Here is a 17734-nt window from a genome sequence, read left to right as displayed (position 1 = left end):
TATTACAATTTATTGACCGCAGTGTGCTACATGATGATGATGATGTTTGGATTGTGGGACGCTCAACTGCGCGGTTATCAGCGCCCGTACAAATTCCCAACTTTTCTCAGTCCAATTTTGCCACTTGCATGAGTGATGATGAAATAATAACACAAACAGCCCGTCATCTCGAGGCAGGCGAAAATCCCTGACCCCGTAAGGGAATCGAACCCGGGACCCCGTGCTCGGGAAGCGAGAATGCAACAGCGAGACCACGAGCTGCTGACCGTGTGCTACAATAGTGTGGAATAGCCGAGACGCTGGATATATGGATCCTTGTGATCTCACGGTGCGTTGCTCAGTATAAACGCATAGAAAATATTTGATCTATAGCGTCCTTTTAAACCAGACTGTCGTACGTGCATTTCCCTCACTGCACGGAGCTTGAGGAGTGTCACATGACCTGTGCCCTACCCAACATGAAGTTGTTATTTCACTAGCCGTTTGTTTGTTGCACCTAAGACAACACCGTGCGTGAGGTCGTTAATGTCACACAACGAACAATTGCGAAAGAAATAAATTGAAGTCGTAATGTTTGCGCTGTGCCACTTCTCAGAAGACGGCACTGACGTTAGAAAGACAAAAAGCAGGAGTGAAGGACCTGTAGGATTGTAGAGGGGGCAAGAAAACCGCACGCGCCGCCTGGCGTTTCGGCAAGCGCGGCGTCTTCCGCGACGACCGCTGGTGGCCAAGGGCGCCGGTGACGTCACGGCGCGCGGACCGCTGCCGCAGCCGCAGCCGCAGGTGGCGCGCGGCACTCGCAGCACGGATGCCAGCTCTGCCGGCAGCCACGGAACGCGGAGGCGAGACGACGGGAGCCGCATGTGCGGAGGCGCGGCCTGCGGCCTCCTCAAGCTCTGGGTGGTGGCGGAGAAGCTGCTCAAGAAGGGCGTGCGGCGCGTCGGCCGCCGGGACCGCCACGCACGCGATGGCCGCCAGAGGACGTGGCGGCGCCGGCCCATCCTGGTGGCCGGCGGAACACCTGCTGCTGCTGCTGCTCGCCTGCCTGGGGCTGGCCTGCGTCTGCCCTACCACAGGCTCTCCCTTGCCTGGTAGCAACCGTGAGTACCACCCTGCTGTTCTAGCACCACATTAAATCTCCCAAGTAGTTTACTGGTATGCTTTCGGCTTGTGGCTTCTATTTTTCTGCACGATATTTTGACGACCGACCCAGGTGCTGCAAGATTTGTATTATGTGTACTGAGTACGTAGACTCCAACCTGAAGGAGATGCTGGGCTGGCCGTCTAAATATCGTGCAGAAATATGAAACAACTGGTCAGCTGGACACCTGGAACAAAACTGTTAACCCAGAATGAGATTTTCACTCTACAGCGGAGTGTGCGCTGATATGAACCTTCCTGGAAGATTAAAACTGTGTGCCGGGCCGAGACTCGAACTCGGGACCTTTGCCTTTCGCGGGCAAATGCCCTACCAACTGAGCTACCCAAGCACGACTCATGCCCCGTCCTCACAGCCCCAATTCTGCCAGTACCTCATCTCCTACCTTCCAGACTTTACTGCGGACCTTGCACAAATAGCACTCCTGAAAGAAAGGATATTGCGGAGACATGGCTTAGCCACAGCCTGGGGGATGCTTCCAGAATGAGATTTTCACTCTGGAGCGGAGTGTGCGGTGATATGAAACTTCCTGGCAGATTGAAACTGTGTGTTGCGCCGAGACTCGAACTCGGGACCTTTCCCATTCGTGGGCAAGCGCCCTACCAACTGAGCTACCCAAGCACGACTCACGCCCCGTCCTCATAGCCCTAATTCCGCCAGTATCTCGTCTCCTACCTTCCAAACTTTACAGAAGCTCTCCTGCGAACCTTGCAGAACTAGCACTCCTGAAAGAAAGGATATTGCGGAGACATGGCTTAGCCACAGCCTGGGGGATGTTTCCAGAATGAGATTTTCACTCTGCAGCGGAGTGTGCGCTAATATGAAACTTCCTGGCAGATTAAAACTGTGTGCTGGGCAGAGAGTCGAACTCGGGACCTTTGCCTTTCGCGGGCAAGTGCCCTGCCAGCTGAGCTACCCAAGCACCACTCACGCTTCATCCTCACAGCCCTAATTCCGCCAGGGTCCCGAGTTCGAGTCTCGGCCCGGCACAGAGTTTTAATCTGTTAGGAAGTTTCAAACCATTAATCAATCACACCTGAGAGATCACATTCCAAGTACCAGACGATTATAATTAAAGTGTAGCGTGGGCTGTAATTATCGTACGGCACGGGACATGATAGGTATTCTGATGCGTTAATGCGAAACCGATTTACGCTGAAAAAAAATTAGTTACAATTTTGGCCACCAGGTGCAAATCTGGTGCTGTGAGTGCAAAAAAAAACGCAATAAATTTTGTGGTGGATTAGCAATGGGTCATGGGCAGAAAAGCCGCACAGGTGATAAAGGCATAATTTTGATTTTACTATTAACTGGCGCTTACACAATATGTTCACCAGCGATGTCAATGAGATGTTGTGTAGCGCCAGATTTGCTCTTAGTGGCCAAAATTGAAACTAATTCTTTTCCGTCGTAAAGGGTCCCACATTAACATATTAGCTTATTTGCCAAGTTGTACCTCCATACGATAGTTAGAGCCAACACTGGACTTCCGTGAGTAGCTACTTTTTAATTATAACCAATCAGTAGTTGCATCTGTTCATTTTTCTGTTCACCTATCAACATTCAATCTTGAGGTTGAAGGTCACTCTTTGCACCCGCGTTTCCTTACAAATCAGTTTGTTTTTGAAGGGGCACGCCTTGAGTAAACATTTTTTCTTCTTTTTATCCAGACATGTTTTATTGAAGTTACACCAGCATCAATGGGTTTCTTCGTTTGCTTTCATTTAAATGACAGGAGAATTGTTCTTTGCTATCTGTAAATACACAATTTCAGTTTTTTAGAAAAGTATTCACAGTTTCGAAAACAGACAAAATATTTTGTATATACCTTGTTAGAAGCTGCAGTGGATGTAATCGCTTTTTGTATTTTGTTTTATAGCTGTTTTTCTTCCACAGTGCAAGCATAGACAAATTAATGTGCAAAAGTTATTTACTCAAGAAATTTATCAATGGGAATCTTACAGTGTTATGTAAATAATTTCCTACAGTAATTTCTCTATGGTAGCAGATGACAAACTGTGAAAGAAAAACAGCTGTAACACAAAATTGAGAGGGCTATTAAACCCTCAGCAAGTGTTAAAAAGGTGTGTACAACATATTTTGTCTCTTTTCGAAATTGTGAATATATTATTTAAAAACTGAAATTACATAATTACACTATAATCCATTTTCCTGCTATTTGACTGAAAGAAAATTTGAAAAAATATCGCGGAAGATGATCTAATTTCAACGAAACATTTATGGAGAAAAAGAAGAAAAAATTGTTTACTCAAAACGAAACGTATCCTAAAACAAATTTATCTATATTTCACCTCACTAGCAGGCCGTACATATGAAAGGAACCATTCTCAGGATGGTGAACAGGGCTCACAGCCAGCGTCAAGACGTTGCTCACTGAGGAAGATATCAGCAATGCAATTGAAACGTCGATCAATAAAGATAAATAATAACACTGTTATATAACTCAAAAAATTTGGTTATGAGTGACAGAGGCTCCTAAAGCCAGCAGATTCCCAGACAATTTACTGACACTGCTGACGTCTTCACTACAGTATCAGCATTTAGTAATTCTACACAAGTTGCGAACGACACAGGAAAAATTTCCACTTTGTGGGAGAATGGGGTCTGGCTTGTACAGGGTGACGCACGAAATGTGTTACCATTTTGTTTCTGAATATGAACTTTATTGTCAAGAAAATCTGCAAGGAACATATACTACAATGAAGAGCCGTCCATGGAGATTTGTTCTAACTCAGCACATGCTCAATATGTCCACCATTTCGTTTCCTAACTTCCTTCAAACGAACACTGAAGTTAGTGATTACCCTACGGCACATGTCTTCCGTAATTTCACTGCAAGCTTGAAGAATAAGTCTTCTGACCTCCATTAAATCACGTGGACGTTTCGGGAAAAATTTTTCCTTTAGGTACCCCTAAAGAAAAAAGTCACAAGGATTGAGGTCTGGGCTATTGCGGGGCCAATTTTGTCCGTCACTGAAGCGACCTGGAAACCTGAGTGAAATGATCCGCATGTCGAAATGCTCGTGTAAAATCTCCAACACAGTGTTTGCAGTATGTGGCCTTGCTCCATCTTGCATGAACCACTGCGTGTTGAAGAGCAAGGCAGCAGCAAGAAGCTGTGAAATGAAGCTATTGTGAAGCGTGCTGTTCACAGTTTCTTCAAAGAAAAAGGGTCCAATTAAGTCCGTGACTGGGAATTGCTGCCCACGCTGTAATACTCGGTGCATAATGTTGTCGTTCATGAAGCACTTGTGGGTTTTCAGTGGCCCAAAAGCGTACATTTTATTTGTTAATCACACCGTCTAAATGAAAATGCGCCTCGTCTGAAAACCAAACGTTGTTGAGAGTTTCTTCCCTGTCCTCCGCCCACTGAGCAAACAGTAGTCTCTGCTGCTTGTGTTCTTCAGTGAGCTTCTGTGCACAGGTCATCTTGTGTGGGTACATTTGGAGGTCACTTTTAAGAATGCGTTGAACGGAGCTTCTGGATATTCCCAGTTGCGCTGAGGCCTTTCTGCACGATTTCCCGGGACTTCTCTGTACAGCAACTCGTACTGCTTCAATATTCTCCGGCGAACAGACAGGCTTAGGCCGAGGTCGCTTCGCTTCCACTACTGTTCCTTCCTGTACAAATTTATCGTACAACCTGTGGGTGGTCTTCTTGCAAGGCACCCATAGTGTGTTAAACTGTTGTCGAAAAAGCCTCTGAGTCACAACAAGGGTTTTCGTTTCATGAAAAAGTAACACAATTGCCGATCGTTGCTGTGTCGTCAGTCTTCCATTGTCAGCCATTACTGCTTACTAGTCTCCTACCGGCAGTATTGTGAATTACACGTCATTTCGTAACTCATATGTTTTTCAAAGCTCTGCTGGTACTGCTGTAGAGATCCCAGCGGAATATCTAATGTGCGTTGTAAATTGTGAAAGAAACAATTGGTAACACATTTCGTGCGCCACCCTGTAGATAAATGCAGGGCTTGAGTATAGGATAAAGGATATCGCTACTGAATTCAGTCACAGAAATAAAATAATTAGGTATAACCTAGTAGAAGTGACATTATTGAGCGAGATGAAAATGACGCTTAAGTTTCATGTTTCTTAAACTACGAAGTCTTCGCTGACGTAAGAGTTTCCTGATATCACTGTTTAAGGACGGTGTACTTTCTCAACTGCAGAAGGCTGTGAATATGAATCACTCACATCCCAGCCGAACAAATAACCTAGGCAGCCATGCTTAGTGAAATTACAGAAAAGCAAATCAGGTTGGTTGGACCGATATCTAAACCCCCCTTCCTTCTTACAATGGGTTCTGCTATCCTCACTACATACAGAATGTTATAGAGTAAGGGAATGGTCATTCAAATATTTAATAACAGATCTGCACGTGTCCGGGCTGTTTTCTTAAACGGAGAGCTGCGGTATTACTTCTAAAGCTAAATACTATACCCTAGCACCTTCCATCAATATTTGATAGACGGAATATTATGTCGCATAAAATTTATCGACCGAGCGAGGTGGCGCAGTGGTTAGCACACTGGACTCGCGTTCGAAAGGACGACGGTTCAAACCCGCGTCCGGCCACCATGATTTATAGGTTTTCCGTGATTTCCCTAAATCGCTTCTGACCAATGCCGGGATGGTTCCTTAGAAAGGGCACGACAGACTTACTTCCATAATCCGATGTGACCAACGATGACGTAGCTAGTTAGAGAATTCAGTATTCCGAGGTCCAATGTGTCAAGAGCGTGCCGAGAATACCAAACTGCAGGCATTAGCTATTGAGCTGCCGAGAATTTTTCCGGGTTGTATGGTCGTGGTCCATGGAACTCTCCTATCCCTGACGTTCCGTCCAAAGTCGGCCAGACTTAGCACAACCCGGAGGCCCTCTGAAGATCTCCAACGTAGCTTTGGACGAAACTTCAGGGATAGAACAATTCCATGGACGACGGAAGAATTCTCGTCAGCTGAAACATCAAGTCATGAAAGTCTTCATTGTATGATTAGCTATTGACACGGACAACACACTAGCCGACGGTCTTCGCTTAACGAGAGAGAGCAGAGGCGTTTGCGTATTGCCGGTGATAAACAAGCGAGATTGCGTGAAATAACCGCAGAAATCAATGTGGGACGTACGACGAACGTATTAGCGTTAATGGGCAGACGACCGACGCGAGTGACTTTGCTAACAGCACGACATCGCCTGCAGCTCCTGTCCTGAGCTCGTGACAACATCGTTTGCACCCTAGACGGCTGGAAAACTGTAGCCTGGTCAGATGAGTCCGGATTTTAGTTGGAAATTGCTGTTGGAAGGTTTCGAGTGTGGCGCAGACCCCATGAAGTCTTGGGTCCAAGTCGTCAATGCGGCACCGTTGGTGGTGGCTCGATAGTGGTGCAAGTTTTGTTGACATGGAATGAACTGCGTCCTGGTTATGATCGGGTACTTGGAGACCATTTGCAGTCATTCATGAACAGCATGTTCCCTAACAAGTGTGGAATTTTTATGACCGAAAATGGGTCACATCAGTGGACCACAACTGTTCGCGACTGGTTTGACGAACATTCCGGACAGTTCGAGAGAATGATTTAGTCATCCAAATTGTAAGACATGAATCCTATCGAAAATTTACTAGACATAATCGAGGAGTCATTTCGTGCACAAAATCTACATCTACGTGGTTACTCTGCAATCCATACTTAAGTGCCAGGCAGAGGGTTCATCGAACCATTTTCATACTACTTCTCTACCATTCCACTCTCGAATGGCACGTGGGAAAAAGGAACACGTAAATCTTTCAGTTCGGGCTCTGAGTTCTCTTATTTTATTATGATGATCATTTCTCCCTACGTAGGTGGGTGTCTACAAAAAATTTTCGCATTCGGAGGAGAAAGTTGGTGATTGAAATTTCGTAAATAGATATCGCCGCAAAGAAAGCCTCCTTTGTTTCAGTGGCTGCCACCCCAACTCGCATATCATATCAGTGACACTCTCACCCCTATTGCGCTATAACACGAAACGAGCTGCCCTTCTTTGCACTTTTTCGATGTCCTCCGTTATCCTACCAGGTGAGGATCTCACACCGCGCAGCAATATTCCAGCAGAGGACGGACAAGTGTAATGTAGACTGTCTCTTTAGTGGGCTTGTCGCATCCTCTAAGTGTTCTGCCAGCATAGCGCAGTCTTTTTTTTGCCTTCCCCATAATGTCATCTATGTGGTCTTTCCAATTTAAATTGTTCGTAATTGTAATTCGTAGGTATTTAATCGAATTGACAGCCCTTAAATTTGTGTGATTTATCGGATACCCAAAATTTTGCGGATTTCTTTTAGTACCCATGTGGATGACCTCGCACTTTTCTTTGTTTAGTACCAATTGCCACTTTTCGCACCATACAGAAAATCTCTCTAGATCATTTTGTAATTGGAATTGATCGTCTGATGATTTTGCTAGACGGTAAATTACAGCGTCATCTGCAAACACTCTAAGGGGGCCGCTCAGATTATCACCTAGATCATTTATGAGAATCAGGAAGAGCAGAGGGCCTGTGACACTACCTTGCGGAAAGCCAGATATCATTTCTGTTCTACTCGATGATTTACCGTCTATCACTACGAACTGTGACTTCTCTGAGAGGAATCACGAATCCTGTTTTGGTACAGAGGGGGGACTGCGTTCTTTTCCACTCACGGATTACTGTTCGTTGCACGATTGTCTGTCATTAAGCATGGTACATCATTTCTGTTCTACTCGATGATTTACCGTCTATCACTACTAAAATGAGCCAAATTCCGCAGTATATTCAACGGATGATGCTAAGATTGTGTTACAAGCAAATGTGATTCTCCACCTAACAACTGCAAAGATTACTTTCAGAAACAAACTGAGGTGGCATTCGCAATGATTTTGGAATTCTTTTTTCTCTTTTTTAACAAGATGTTGACAGGTACGCTGTATACAATACATCATCGAAGTGTTGTTAAAAGTTGGTGCCTCCATTTCACTAGTTCTTTCTTGAGAAAATAATTGCGCTGTCTTTTTCTGTTGATGTGCAAGCCGAGCGGTTTCGGGAGGAAGAGAGTTCACATCTCCATGCAAAGTCTGAGAGGGTGTATCCGACCACCAACATTTATGTATCCTACGCTTTCGGACATCTATACAATGATGATGTGATTCCTGCTGTACTGTATTTCTAGATTCTTCGCTTTGATGTAGTGAAACCAAAGAAACGGTAGTTATCGCGGCCTCGTCGCGAAGAGGAAGTACACAATCCTCTTGGCACAGCAGTTAATAGAGAAGCACCACGAGCACTGTTGCGATAGATTAAGGAAAGGAATCAGCTATGACTTGTTGAAGGAAACATCCGTCATTCATTTGGAGTGATGTAAGGAAACATCACAAATGTAATTCAGGATGACAGCGTGCCAGCCCGTGGCGTATCGCCTCAGTTGAGTGGCTGTATCCATGAGTTCCGGTCAGAAACCTAACATTTCGCAGTAACTGGTTCTAAGTTATCGAGTGAAGCAGAAGTGATATCTGGCGTTCCCCAAGGTAGCGTTTCAGGCTCTCTATTAGTTCTTATCTGCTTAAATCTTTGAGAGACAGTATGAGCAGCTCCCTTAAATTATTTGCGAATGATGCTGTCTTTTATCATCTAGTAAATTCATCAAAAGATCAATATAGATTACAAAACGACTTAGCAATATATACGTACGGCACGAAAAACAAATGTTTTATTTCATTGCCGTAAATGATTTCTAGTTACCACGCCCATTTTCAGATGGCTGAAATTTCTAATTACATTGATGTTCTATTCGTGAGCACGTCGCCTTTTGCTGAGCAAAACATCAATCACATGGGAAATGTTAGTCATCTGAAGATAGACATGGTAACCCTAAACTGGTTATGGCAATGAAATAATGGCAAATTAAAAGAATTTCTGGCTGGTTGCGTTATTCACCAACAATAATTAACAACCGCGTAGTTCACAAGATCGAACATGGATAAAATAACAAAATAATAAGTTTCAGAGACTCTAGATGAATACTAAAAAACTTCCGTTAAATTTCGGTTACATGATAAATGATACAAATTTAAAGGTTGCCCATTCAACAAAGTAACCAGGGATTACAGTTACGAACAACTTAAATTAGAACCATCAAATAGAAAATGTTTTGGGGTAGAAGAACAAAAGACTGCTTCTTGTTGGCTGAATTCTTAGAAGGTACGACCAATTTAATAAAGACACTCTCTACGCTCCGCTTGTCCATTAGTTGCTACGTGCTGTGGGATCCTTATCAGATAGGATTTACGGAGGATATCGAAAGAGCTGAAAGAAGAGCAGGTCGTTTCATAATGATTATAAAGAATCCGCCTCGATTGCAAATAGAAACCGGATGTTGACCTAGGTTTCGGCGCGGATAACCACGCCTTCTTCGGAACACACTAAAACTACAAACTGCCTAAAGAGGCACGTAGTTTTAGTGTATTCTGAAGAACTGCAAACTGCCCAAAGAGGCATGTAGTTTTTGTGTGTTCCGAAGAAGGCGTGCTTATCCGCGCCGAAACCTAGGTCAACACCCGGTTTCTATTTGTAATCGAGGCGGATTTTTTATAATCATTAAATTATTTACGATTTCTGACGCGCTGCAATGTTAAAGGTTCTCCAGCTCGTTTTATATTACCTTAAAATAGAGGAGAGGCTGTCACAGATATGAGCAAGTAAGTGCGGCAATCATTGAAACAAATACTTTTTCACTTTCGGGAATTTTTTTTTCACAAAATTTCAATCAGCAACTTTCTCCTCCGAATTCGGAAATATTCGGATACCTCCCATGTACATGAGGAGAAATGACCACCGTAATAAAATCAGTGCTCGCATGGAAAGACCAGAGTACTCGTTTTTCTCACGTGCCATTCTAGAGTGGATCGGCTGAGAAATAGTCTGAAAGTGACGTGAACTGCGGAGTAATCATATGGATAAAGCTGTAGGGTCTGCTGATTATAGGCACCCCTAAACATCTAAGATCATCATTCTATTCACACCCCAGGATAGACTCAGTGAACAAAATCGGCGCGTTTACCTTCTATGAGCAAGTTTGAGAATGCTTTCTAAATGTTTCTTAGCCTGTGTCTGAGGCGGTATGTGGATACCAGCCCGATATTTACCTAGTGGGATTTGGTAAACTGCCCAAAAACTACATCCAGGCATGCTACCACACCGGCCCTCGTCGTTAGTCCACTGGGTGGATTCGAACCAGAACCGGTTCATCTCACCATCCCGGAAGAGAACGCTTTGATGCGCACGGCTATCTGCGCTGGTAGATGTAGGTGTAGAATCAATGAAAAGCAACACCACTTCATTGGGAGGGGGGGGGGGGGGGGCTTACCGAAACTCGAGCCCAGATGATCCCCAATTCGGCACAACTGCGTACTGATAAAACGCCGCCCTAGGGGCACAACGGAAGCTACACCGAGGTCGTCATATGCCGGTATACTGGACACCGCACCTAGCTGTATCTGAGACGGGTGATGAGACAACCACCAACACTTTTTTTTTTGTTGACACCCAATATCTTGAATGTCAACTACTTTTCTTACTTGAGATAGGAAATAACTGACACCTACAGTGGCACTCGTTGACATGTGTGGAAAAAATCACTGAAACACAACCAGCCTGAGTGACATGCCTTCTAATGAACTTCCAACGTTCGGATTTAAAAACTTGACTCATCTCCCACATCCGTGATAAAAGTACGCAACGCGTTCCGCTCTTCAACGCGACGTTTTGTTGCTGCTACACCCAGAAAAAACATTAGGTTTTGCAAGCATCGGTAAGTGGCCTGAAGTAATGAGTTGACTCCAGTCCCAACCAGGAAACAGAAGCGCAATTTGGCCTTGCCATGGAGGCACGTCCCAAGTCAAGGAAATATATGCTTACTTGTTATTAAACGGAGTTAATCACATTATGTCACGATTGTATCCGCAGTAAATAAGCTGAAAACTGAGACTTACAACTTCTAGGAATATGATGTACATATTCGTTACTGAACGCATATCAATGGCGATCGACCAGACAAACAGTTCTCTTTCAGTTGACTACGTTTTCGGGAGGAAGCTATCTAATGATTTCAGAATTAATAGTGTTCCTACCAGGACATTCTGTATATATTTACAATCGCAATTAATCATCTCAATAACAACAAAATAAGTCATTGCGTTTGAATGGTCATCATGCTGGAGGTTCTAATATTGTCCCATTATGGGGAAGGTTTCAACTTACCATTTATAGACTGAGAGAGTCAGGTGATTAGAGTGGGTTAGGGAATCATGTGAAATTGTTTCGTACATCTTATCCGAAAACTTCCTTCGGCAGTCAATTAGAGAACCGACTCAAGAGAATATGTTCAAATGTGTGTGAATTCCTAAGGGACCAAACTGCAGAGGTCATCGGTCCCTAGACTTATACACTTCTTTAAACTAACTTAAACTAACTTACATTAAGGACAATACACACACCCAAGCCCGAGGGAGGACTCGAACCTCCGGCGGGAAAGGCCGCGCAATCCCTGACGTGGCGCCTCAAACCGCGCGGCCACCCCACGCAGCTCATGAAAACATCTTAGCTCTCCTGGTCACCAACTTTAGGACTCAGTTAACAAGTAACCAACGATCATAAGGCGCTATAGTGTCATTGAATAAGGCTGTAAATAAGTATCTAAAGGAACGGAGAAAGGTATTTCTTCATAGCAAGTGGGACAAAAAAGGGATTTCGGCTTACTTGAGCGGTTAACATGAAACATTCACTATACCTTAGGCAGCTACTGCCTAGCAAAGTTGTTCGACAGCCACAATAGAAAAGCCTGCGAAAGCAAAAACAGCTTCACTGCAAATTTGGACGTAGCCGAACGTTCACAGGCAAACAAAAACTGAACGAAGATAAAATTAGCGTAAAAAGAGATATGTATGACGCGTTCAAGTAATTCTAAAGCGAAATTTATTCTACCGATCTAACAGAAATTTTGGTCTTATGTTAAGTCAGTAAATGGATCAAAGGAATCAGTCCACTCACTGACCACAAAGGCATCAAAATGGCGGATGATGGAAGGGCGAAACACCAAAGATCTCTTTCCAAAGTGTTTTAACTCTCTTAAAGTGTTGCAGGAACGTCAAAACGATAAATATCGAAGTAAGTGACCTTGGGATAGAAAGTCAAGAAATCGCGTAACAGACGTAAGGTCACTGAAGTTTGTGGTATACCAATATGATTCTACGTAGAGTAACCATAGGAATTTGATATTCTTTTAGCAGCAGTGTACCGTAGATGACTGTGGGAGTGAAGCTGAATTTTGTAACGACTTTTTTGCTCGGGTATTATCACATTTCTAGGGTCCAAAAATCTCCTCTGTAGAGACTAAAATGGGAACCGAAAAGAACGATGGTGTGAAACCCAGCTCACTTTGTTCGTCCACATGGTCCAGTAAGGAGTACGTACAAGTATCCAGGTAGATGCCGTATTCTTTAACTTCAGGAAGGCGTTTAGTACAGTTTTTCCAAGTGTTAATGCGGTCCCTTGACCACTACGTCACCTACATGACAGGTGCCGCATAATGAACAAAGTTAGAGCGTAGGGAATATCAGACCAACTTTGTGACTGGGTTGAAGAATTTCTAGTAAACAGAACACAGCATGTCGTTCTGACGAAGATAAATCTTCAGACATAGGACTAAGTTCAAGTGGAAGTAAAGGAATTGACGAAGAAAATTTCCTCCGAAGAAGAAACCCGTTAGACCTTTGGCTACTGTATGGAGTTGTGACGTAGAAACCAGACTAAAAGACGCATTATGACGTCCAATGCGTAGACACAATCAGGAATAAAGTAAGTAAGTTAACACATTGCCCAACAAGTGGTTGCTATTTCTATGTAGAAATATTATGTTTTAGTTTCTTTCTCGCTTTCATTCCTTTACTGCTTGTACTTACTTCTCGTGGCATCTTCCTCATAAACAAAGTACTAAGCACCATTTTGAGGGTAATCCAGTGTAAAACTTTAAACAGTTATACTATGGAGCACCATGCGAGAAAATTTTTTAGTTATTTAATCACGGTACAAGGAAAGTTACCCTTTGACCTGAGCCCAATGTCATTTATTTTAAAGCCCTGCTTTCAACATCTCGTCCTGTATTTCCATATGCAAGTCCCATCTTCTACACTGCCAAATTCTGGTAACATCATCGAATGGAGACAGAGACTGTTCCGGGTAAGGCAATGTGTCCTCCGTAGCATAAGTAATCAATAGACGAAATCCAGACTCAGATTGCTCAGTTAATATTCGCATTTAATGCACGTAGAATATCTAGTATCTCTTACTCGTTTTAAAATTATAACAAAAGGATGAGTGTGGCCTGAAATCCAGTTTGCCTGTCCATCCTGTGTGAATGTCTTCAGCTCTGCGAAACTGCGGCAACCAACATCCATCGTAACCATCTTACTGTACTCAAGCCTTGGGTTCTCTCTTCAGTGGTTACCCTTCCTCCCACACTTCTCTCCATTACAAAATTGACTACGTGTCGATCCCGCAAACATTTCTTCTTTTAGTCAAGATATTCCATAAAAATTTTCTGCCTCTGATTCGATTCACTATCTCTTCTTTACTTACTCCCATGCATTGGTAAATACAGATGATAAAAGTGAGGAAGCTAGAATGTAATTATAATATGTAATGTACAGTGTCCCTTTAGGAACACAGAGATTCGAATGTAAACAAAAAGTCGCCGTTTCTCACCCGAACTCTGCTTTCTGGGAATATCTCAAAATCCAAATGGTGATTTTTCATGTGCATGTACATCTAATGAGCGTACAGACAATGACATCACACGACTAGTAACAACAGTTAATAGGAATGGTATAAAAGGCAGGGCCTAAGGCCCTCCTGAGTTCTTGTAGTTATCCGGTGCCATTCAGTGCACAGATAATGGTGACGCATGATGGCGGCAGATTTACATACACAACGCGGCGACGAAGCTACTCCCACCTATCCTAAAAGCAGTGATGTCAATCGGACATCAAACTGAGGAATTAGTTTGGCATATACTGAGCTTCGTTGTTTAGATGAAAGATACTATAAATCATAGTGGAAGCAAAGGATGTGTACTCATTTCCAGGAAATGATTCAAAATGAAGGCTGCTCGATACTGCCCTGTATACGATGAAAGGAAAAGGAAGGCTATTATAAACGGGTCACAAGCTCAGATTGCACAAATTAGGGGACGGAAATCGGGGGTCTCCATTCAAAAGGAACCGTCCGGTCACTCACCTCAATCAGCTTAGCGAAACGATAGAAAACCTAAATCTGGATGGTTGTGAGGTAACGGGCTAGTAGGGGCGCCCTGGAAATATTCCATGTTCGAAGTTGAGGCGGCCGCACAGGACGCTCGTCAAAGCCGCGGCTCGTTAACAACGGCGTGATGACGCACAGTTGCTGGACCACGTGATGCCGAACGTTAGCCGGACGAGAGGGGTAGCCCCAGCCGCGTGGCTGGGAATTCCGCTGTGACGAGGACAGTGCTTTGTGTCGATGAAGGAGATGTCCATGCCTTTAGTGCCATAGATGGCGGACTTTGTGAAACCTTAATGTCAGACATTTCACAGTTGGTATAGAAGTTAATAGTAGCCACATGAATCATGATACCTAAAAAAGAAACAAGTACATTATTACCATATGCACGACGAATCTGATGGTGTAATCAGATTTTCAATATCTTTATTAATTTAAATTTTAGTATCTGGCGGTAAGTTATACAAGCAAGACCCAGCAACGAATTTCCAAAATGTAAACGCTTCATCCGATGTTGTCGATCGCCGTGTCTTTAGAAAGTTATTAGTGTAAACCTAAATTGGTGTGAATTACAGGTATGTAACTTAAATAGTACATGAGTTATTGGAGGTCGAAGTGGCCGAATGCTATCGATCGCGTCAGGCCATAAGTACTCCACAGTTACACGAAAAAACGGTAGCATCATGCTTATAAATATACTTATTCTTCTATGTCTTTGTTTATATCCGATATATACTATTCATGGAGAAATTGGTTAAATATTTACTGAGTTTTAGAAAGGACAGAGACATTAGGAAACTGGCCTACCTCTTGTTCTATTCCTTTGATATACAGGTATGTTTATTTAATTTGTTTATGTATCTAATAATGTGTGTTAGAGCTTGTTTATGGTCCAGTATAGTTTGTTTAAATGTAACTCCAGTATTTCGAATATGTTTCATTATGTTCGTGAGTGGGCGTTGGCTTGACGACAGGGCGGGAGCGCTCTAGCCAATCGCAGCGATCGTCTCCGGGGAGGGCACGAGGCAGTTATGAGCAGTGCGGCAGTTCTGGAAGGTACGGCTCACGGCACGGGAAGTGCTGGACGCGACGGCGTGATGGACGCGGAATCGGCGGAAGGGCTTGGAGAGTGTGGAGCGGTTTGCGCGTGGTCGCGAGAGATAGAAATACTTCGAAGTGCCGCCTTGTGAAGTTGTGAGGTTTAAGTAGTTCTAAGTTCTAGGGGACTGATGAGCTCAGAAGTTAAGTCCCATAGTGCTCAGAGCCATTTGAACCATATACACAAGAACAGAAATAAATGCTGAAGCAAATTTGAATAACAAAGTCAGCTTTTTAAAAAATATATAAATACGTTGGTATTAGCAATGAGAGAAAAATATACTGCTTCACAAAAAAAGTGAAGCGCGCAGAAGAGGAGAGCAAACGGTCTCAGAGAATATGTGATTTTATTTAACTGATTACAAAATCGAGTCAAATTTATGAAGAACTTTGCAGTACGAGATCATTTTACAGTATGACGTTGTACTCCCTCTGGCTTTGATGCGAGCCCTTATTCAGTTGGGAAGGGTGTCCTCTCCTGAGGCAAGCTGGCCCTCCACTGCTGTAATTAACTCTTGATATCCTGGGTACTGGCGCTGGGGTGAGTTGACATCCGAGCTGATCCAACACATGTTCCATGAAAGACTGATCTGAGAATCTTGCTGGTCTCGGGAGCGCCTCGACATCACGCAGACAGCTCATAGAGAGACGTGGCATACGTGGACGAGCATTGTCCGGTTGAAAAATGGCACTACGAGACTGTCATCTGAGAGGTGATGTATGAGGATGCACGATGCCCATCAGAGTTCCTTCAATCATTACTAGCCGTGGTTTGAATCATACTCCATAACTTCCCACACCATGACGCCAGGAATAACACCGCTGTGTCACTCCAGAACAGTGGAAGAATAGGACCTCACTCCAGGTCACTACCATAGATAGTAGTCCACTAAATTACAGGCCCATATCGTTAACGTCGACATGCAGCAGGATTTTGGAACATATATTGTGTTCGAACATTGTGAATTACCTCGAAGAATACGGTCTATTGACACACGGTCAACATGGGTTTAGAAAACATCGTTCCTTTGAAACACAACTAACTCTTTATGCACATGAAGTGCTGAGTGCTATTGACAAGGGATTTCAGATCGATTCCGTATTTCTGGATTTCCGGAAGGCTTTTGACACTGTACCACACAAGCGGCTCGTAGTGAAATTGCGTGTTTATGGAATATCGTCTCATGATCGTCATGAGAGGTAGTGCAGAGCAGCTATTCATCACTGAACACAATGCGACGCCAATCATAAGCAGTCCATGCTTCCCGGTCACTGCGCCACTCCAAACGCAGCGGTTTATGTTTTGGTTTTAACGGCAGTCTGCGCAAGGGTCGGTAATTCCCTGGTCCGGCTGCTGTTAGTCTCTGATCAATGGTGCGGAATCCCACAAAATGTTGCACGGAGCCCACTACTCGTTCTTGGATGGCGGGTGCAAATGTGAAGGGTTGAGATGGAGTTTCATTTCCGACCAATTAGGTTCCTTGCTGATGCACTAGCTCCGTACTTAACAATCATACACAACCGTTAGCTCGACGAAAGATCCGTACTCAAAGACTGGAAAGTTGCGCGGGTCACATCAATATTCAAGAAAGATAGTAGGAGTAATCCACTAAACTACAGGCCCATATCGTTAACGTCGATGTGCAGCAGGATTTTGGAACATATATTGTGTTCGAACATTATGAATTACCTCGAAGAATACGGTCTATTGACAAACAGTCAACTTGGGTTTAGAAAATCATCGTTCCTGTGAAATACAACTAGCTCTTTATGCACATGAAGTGTTGAGTGCTATTGGCAAGGGATTTCAGATCGATCCCAACTCCTGGATTTCCGGAAGGCTTTTGACACTGTACCACACAAGCGGCTCGTAGTGAAATTGCGTGCTTATGGAATGTCGTCTCAGTTATGTGACTGGATTTGCGTTTTCCTGTCAGAGAGGTCACAGTTCGTAGTAATTGAAGGAAAGTAATCGAGTAAAACAGAAGTGATTTCAGGAGATCACCATGGTAATGTTACAGGCCCTTTGCTGTTCCTTATCTATATAAACGATTTGGGAGACAATCTGAGCAGCCGTCTTTGGTTGTTTGTAGATGGCGCTGTCGTTTATCGACTAATAAAGTGATCAG

The 17734-nt window shown here is 43.7% G+C and overlaps 1 protein-coding gene across 1 annotated transcript in view; it reads left to right on the top strand.

Moving 5' to 3' along the window:
- The first annotated feature begins 583 nt into the window (after positions 1 to 583).
- LOC126328360 (protein takeout-like) overlaps positions 584 to 17734 on the top strand; it is a 142396-nt gene continuing 125245 nt past the window's right edge. The window contains exon 1 of the mRNA XM_049996029.1: positions 584 to 1100. Within this exon, the coding sequence (XP_049851986.1) occupies positions 809 to 1100 (292 nt within the window). The 5' untranslated portion in view covers positions 584 to 808. The remainder of the gene's footprint in view (positions 1101 to 17734) is intronic.

This window comes from Schistocerca gregaria, chromosome 2 (genome assembly GCF_023897955.1).
Source record: "Schistocerca gregaria isolate iqSchGreg1 chromosome 2, iqSchGreg1.2, whole genome shotgun sequence".
NCBI lineage: Eukaryota > Metazoa > Arthropoda > Insecta > Orthoptera > Acrididae > Schistocerca > Schistocerca gregaria.
Note: the sequence above shows the minus strand (reverse complement) of the source record. Positions and strands in the feature narration are given on the sequence as shown.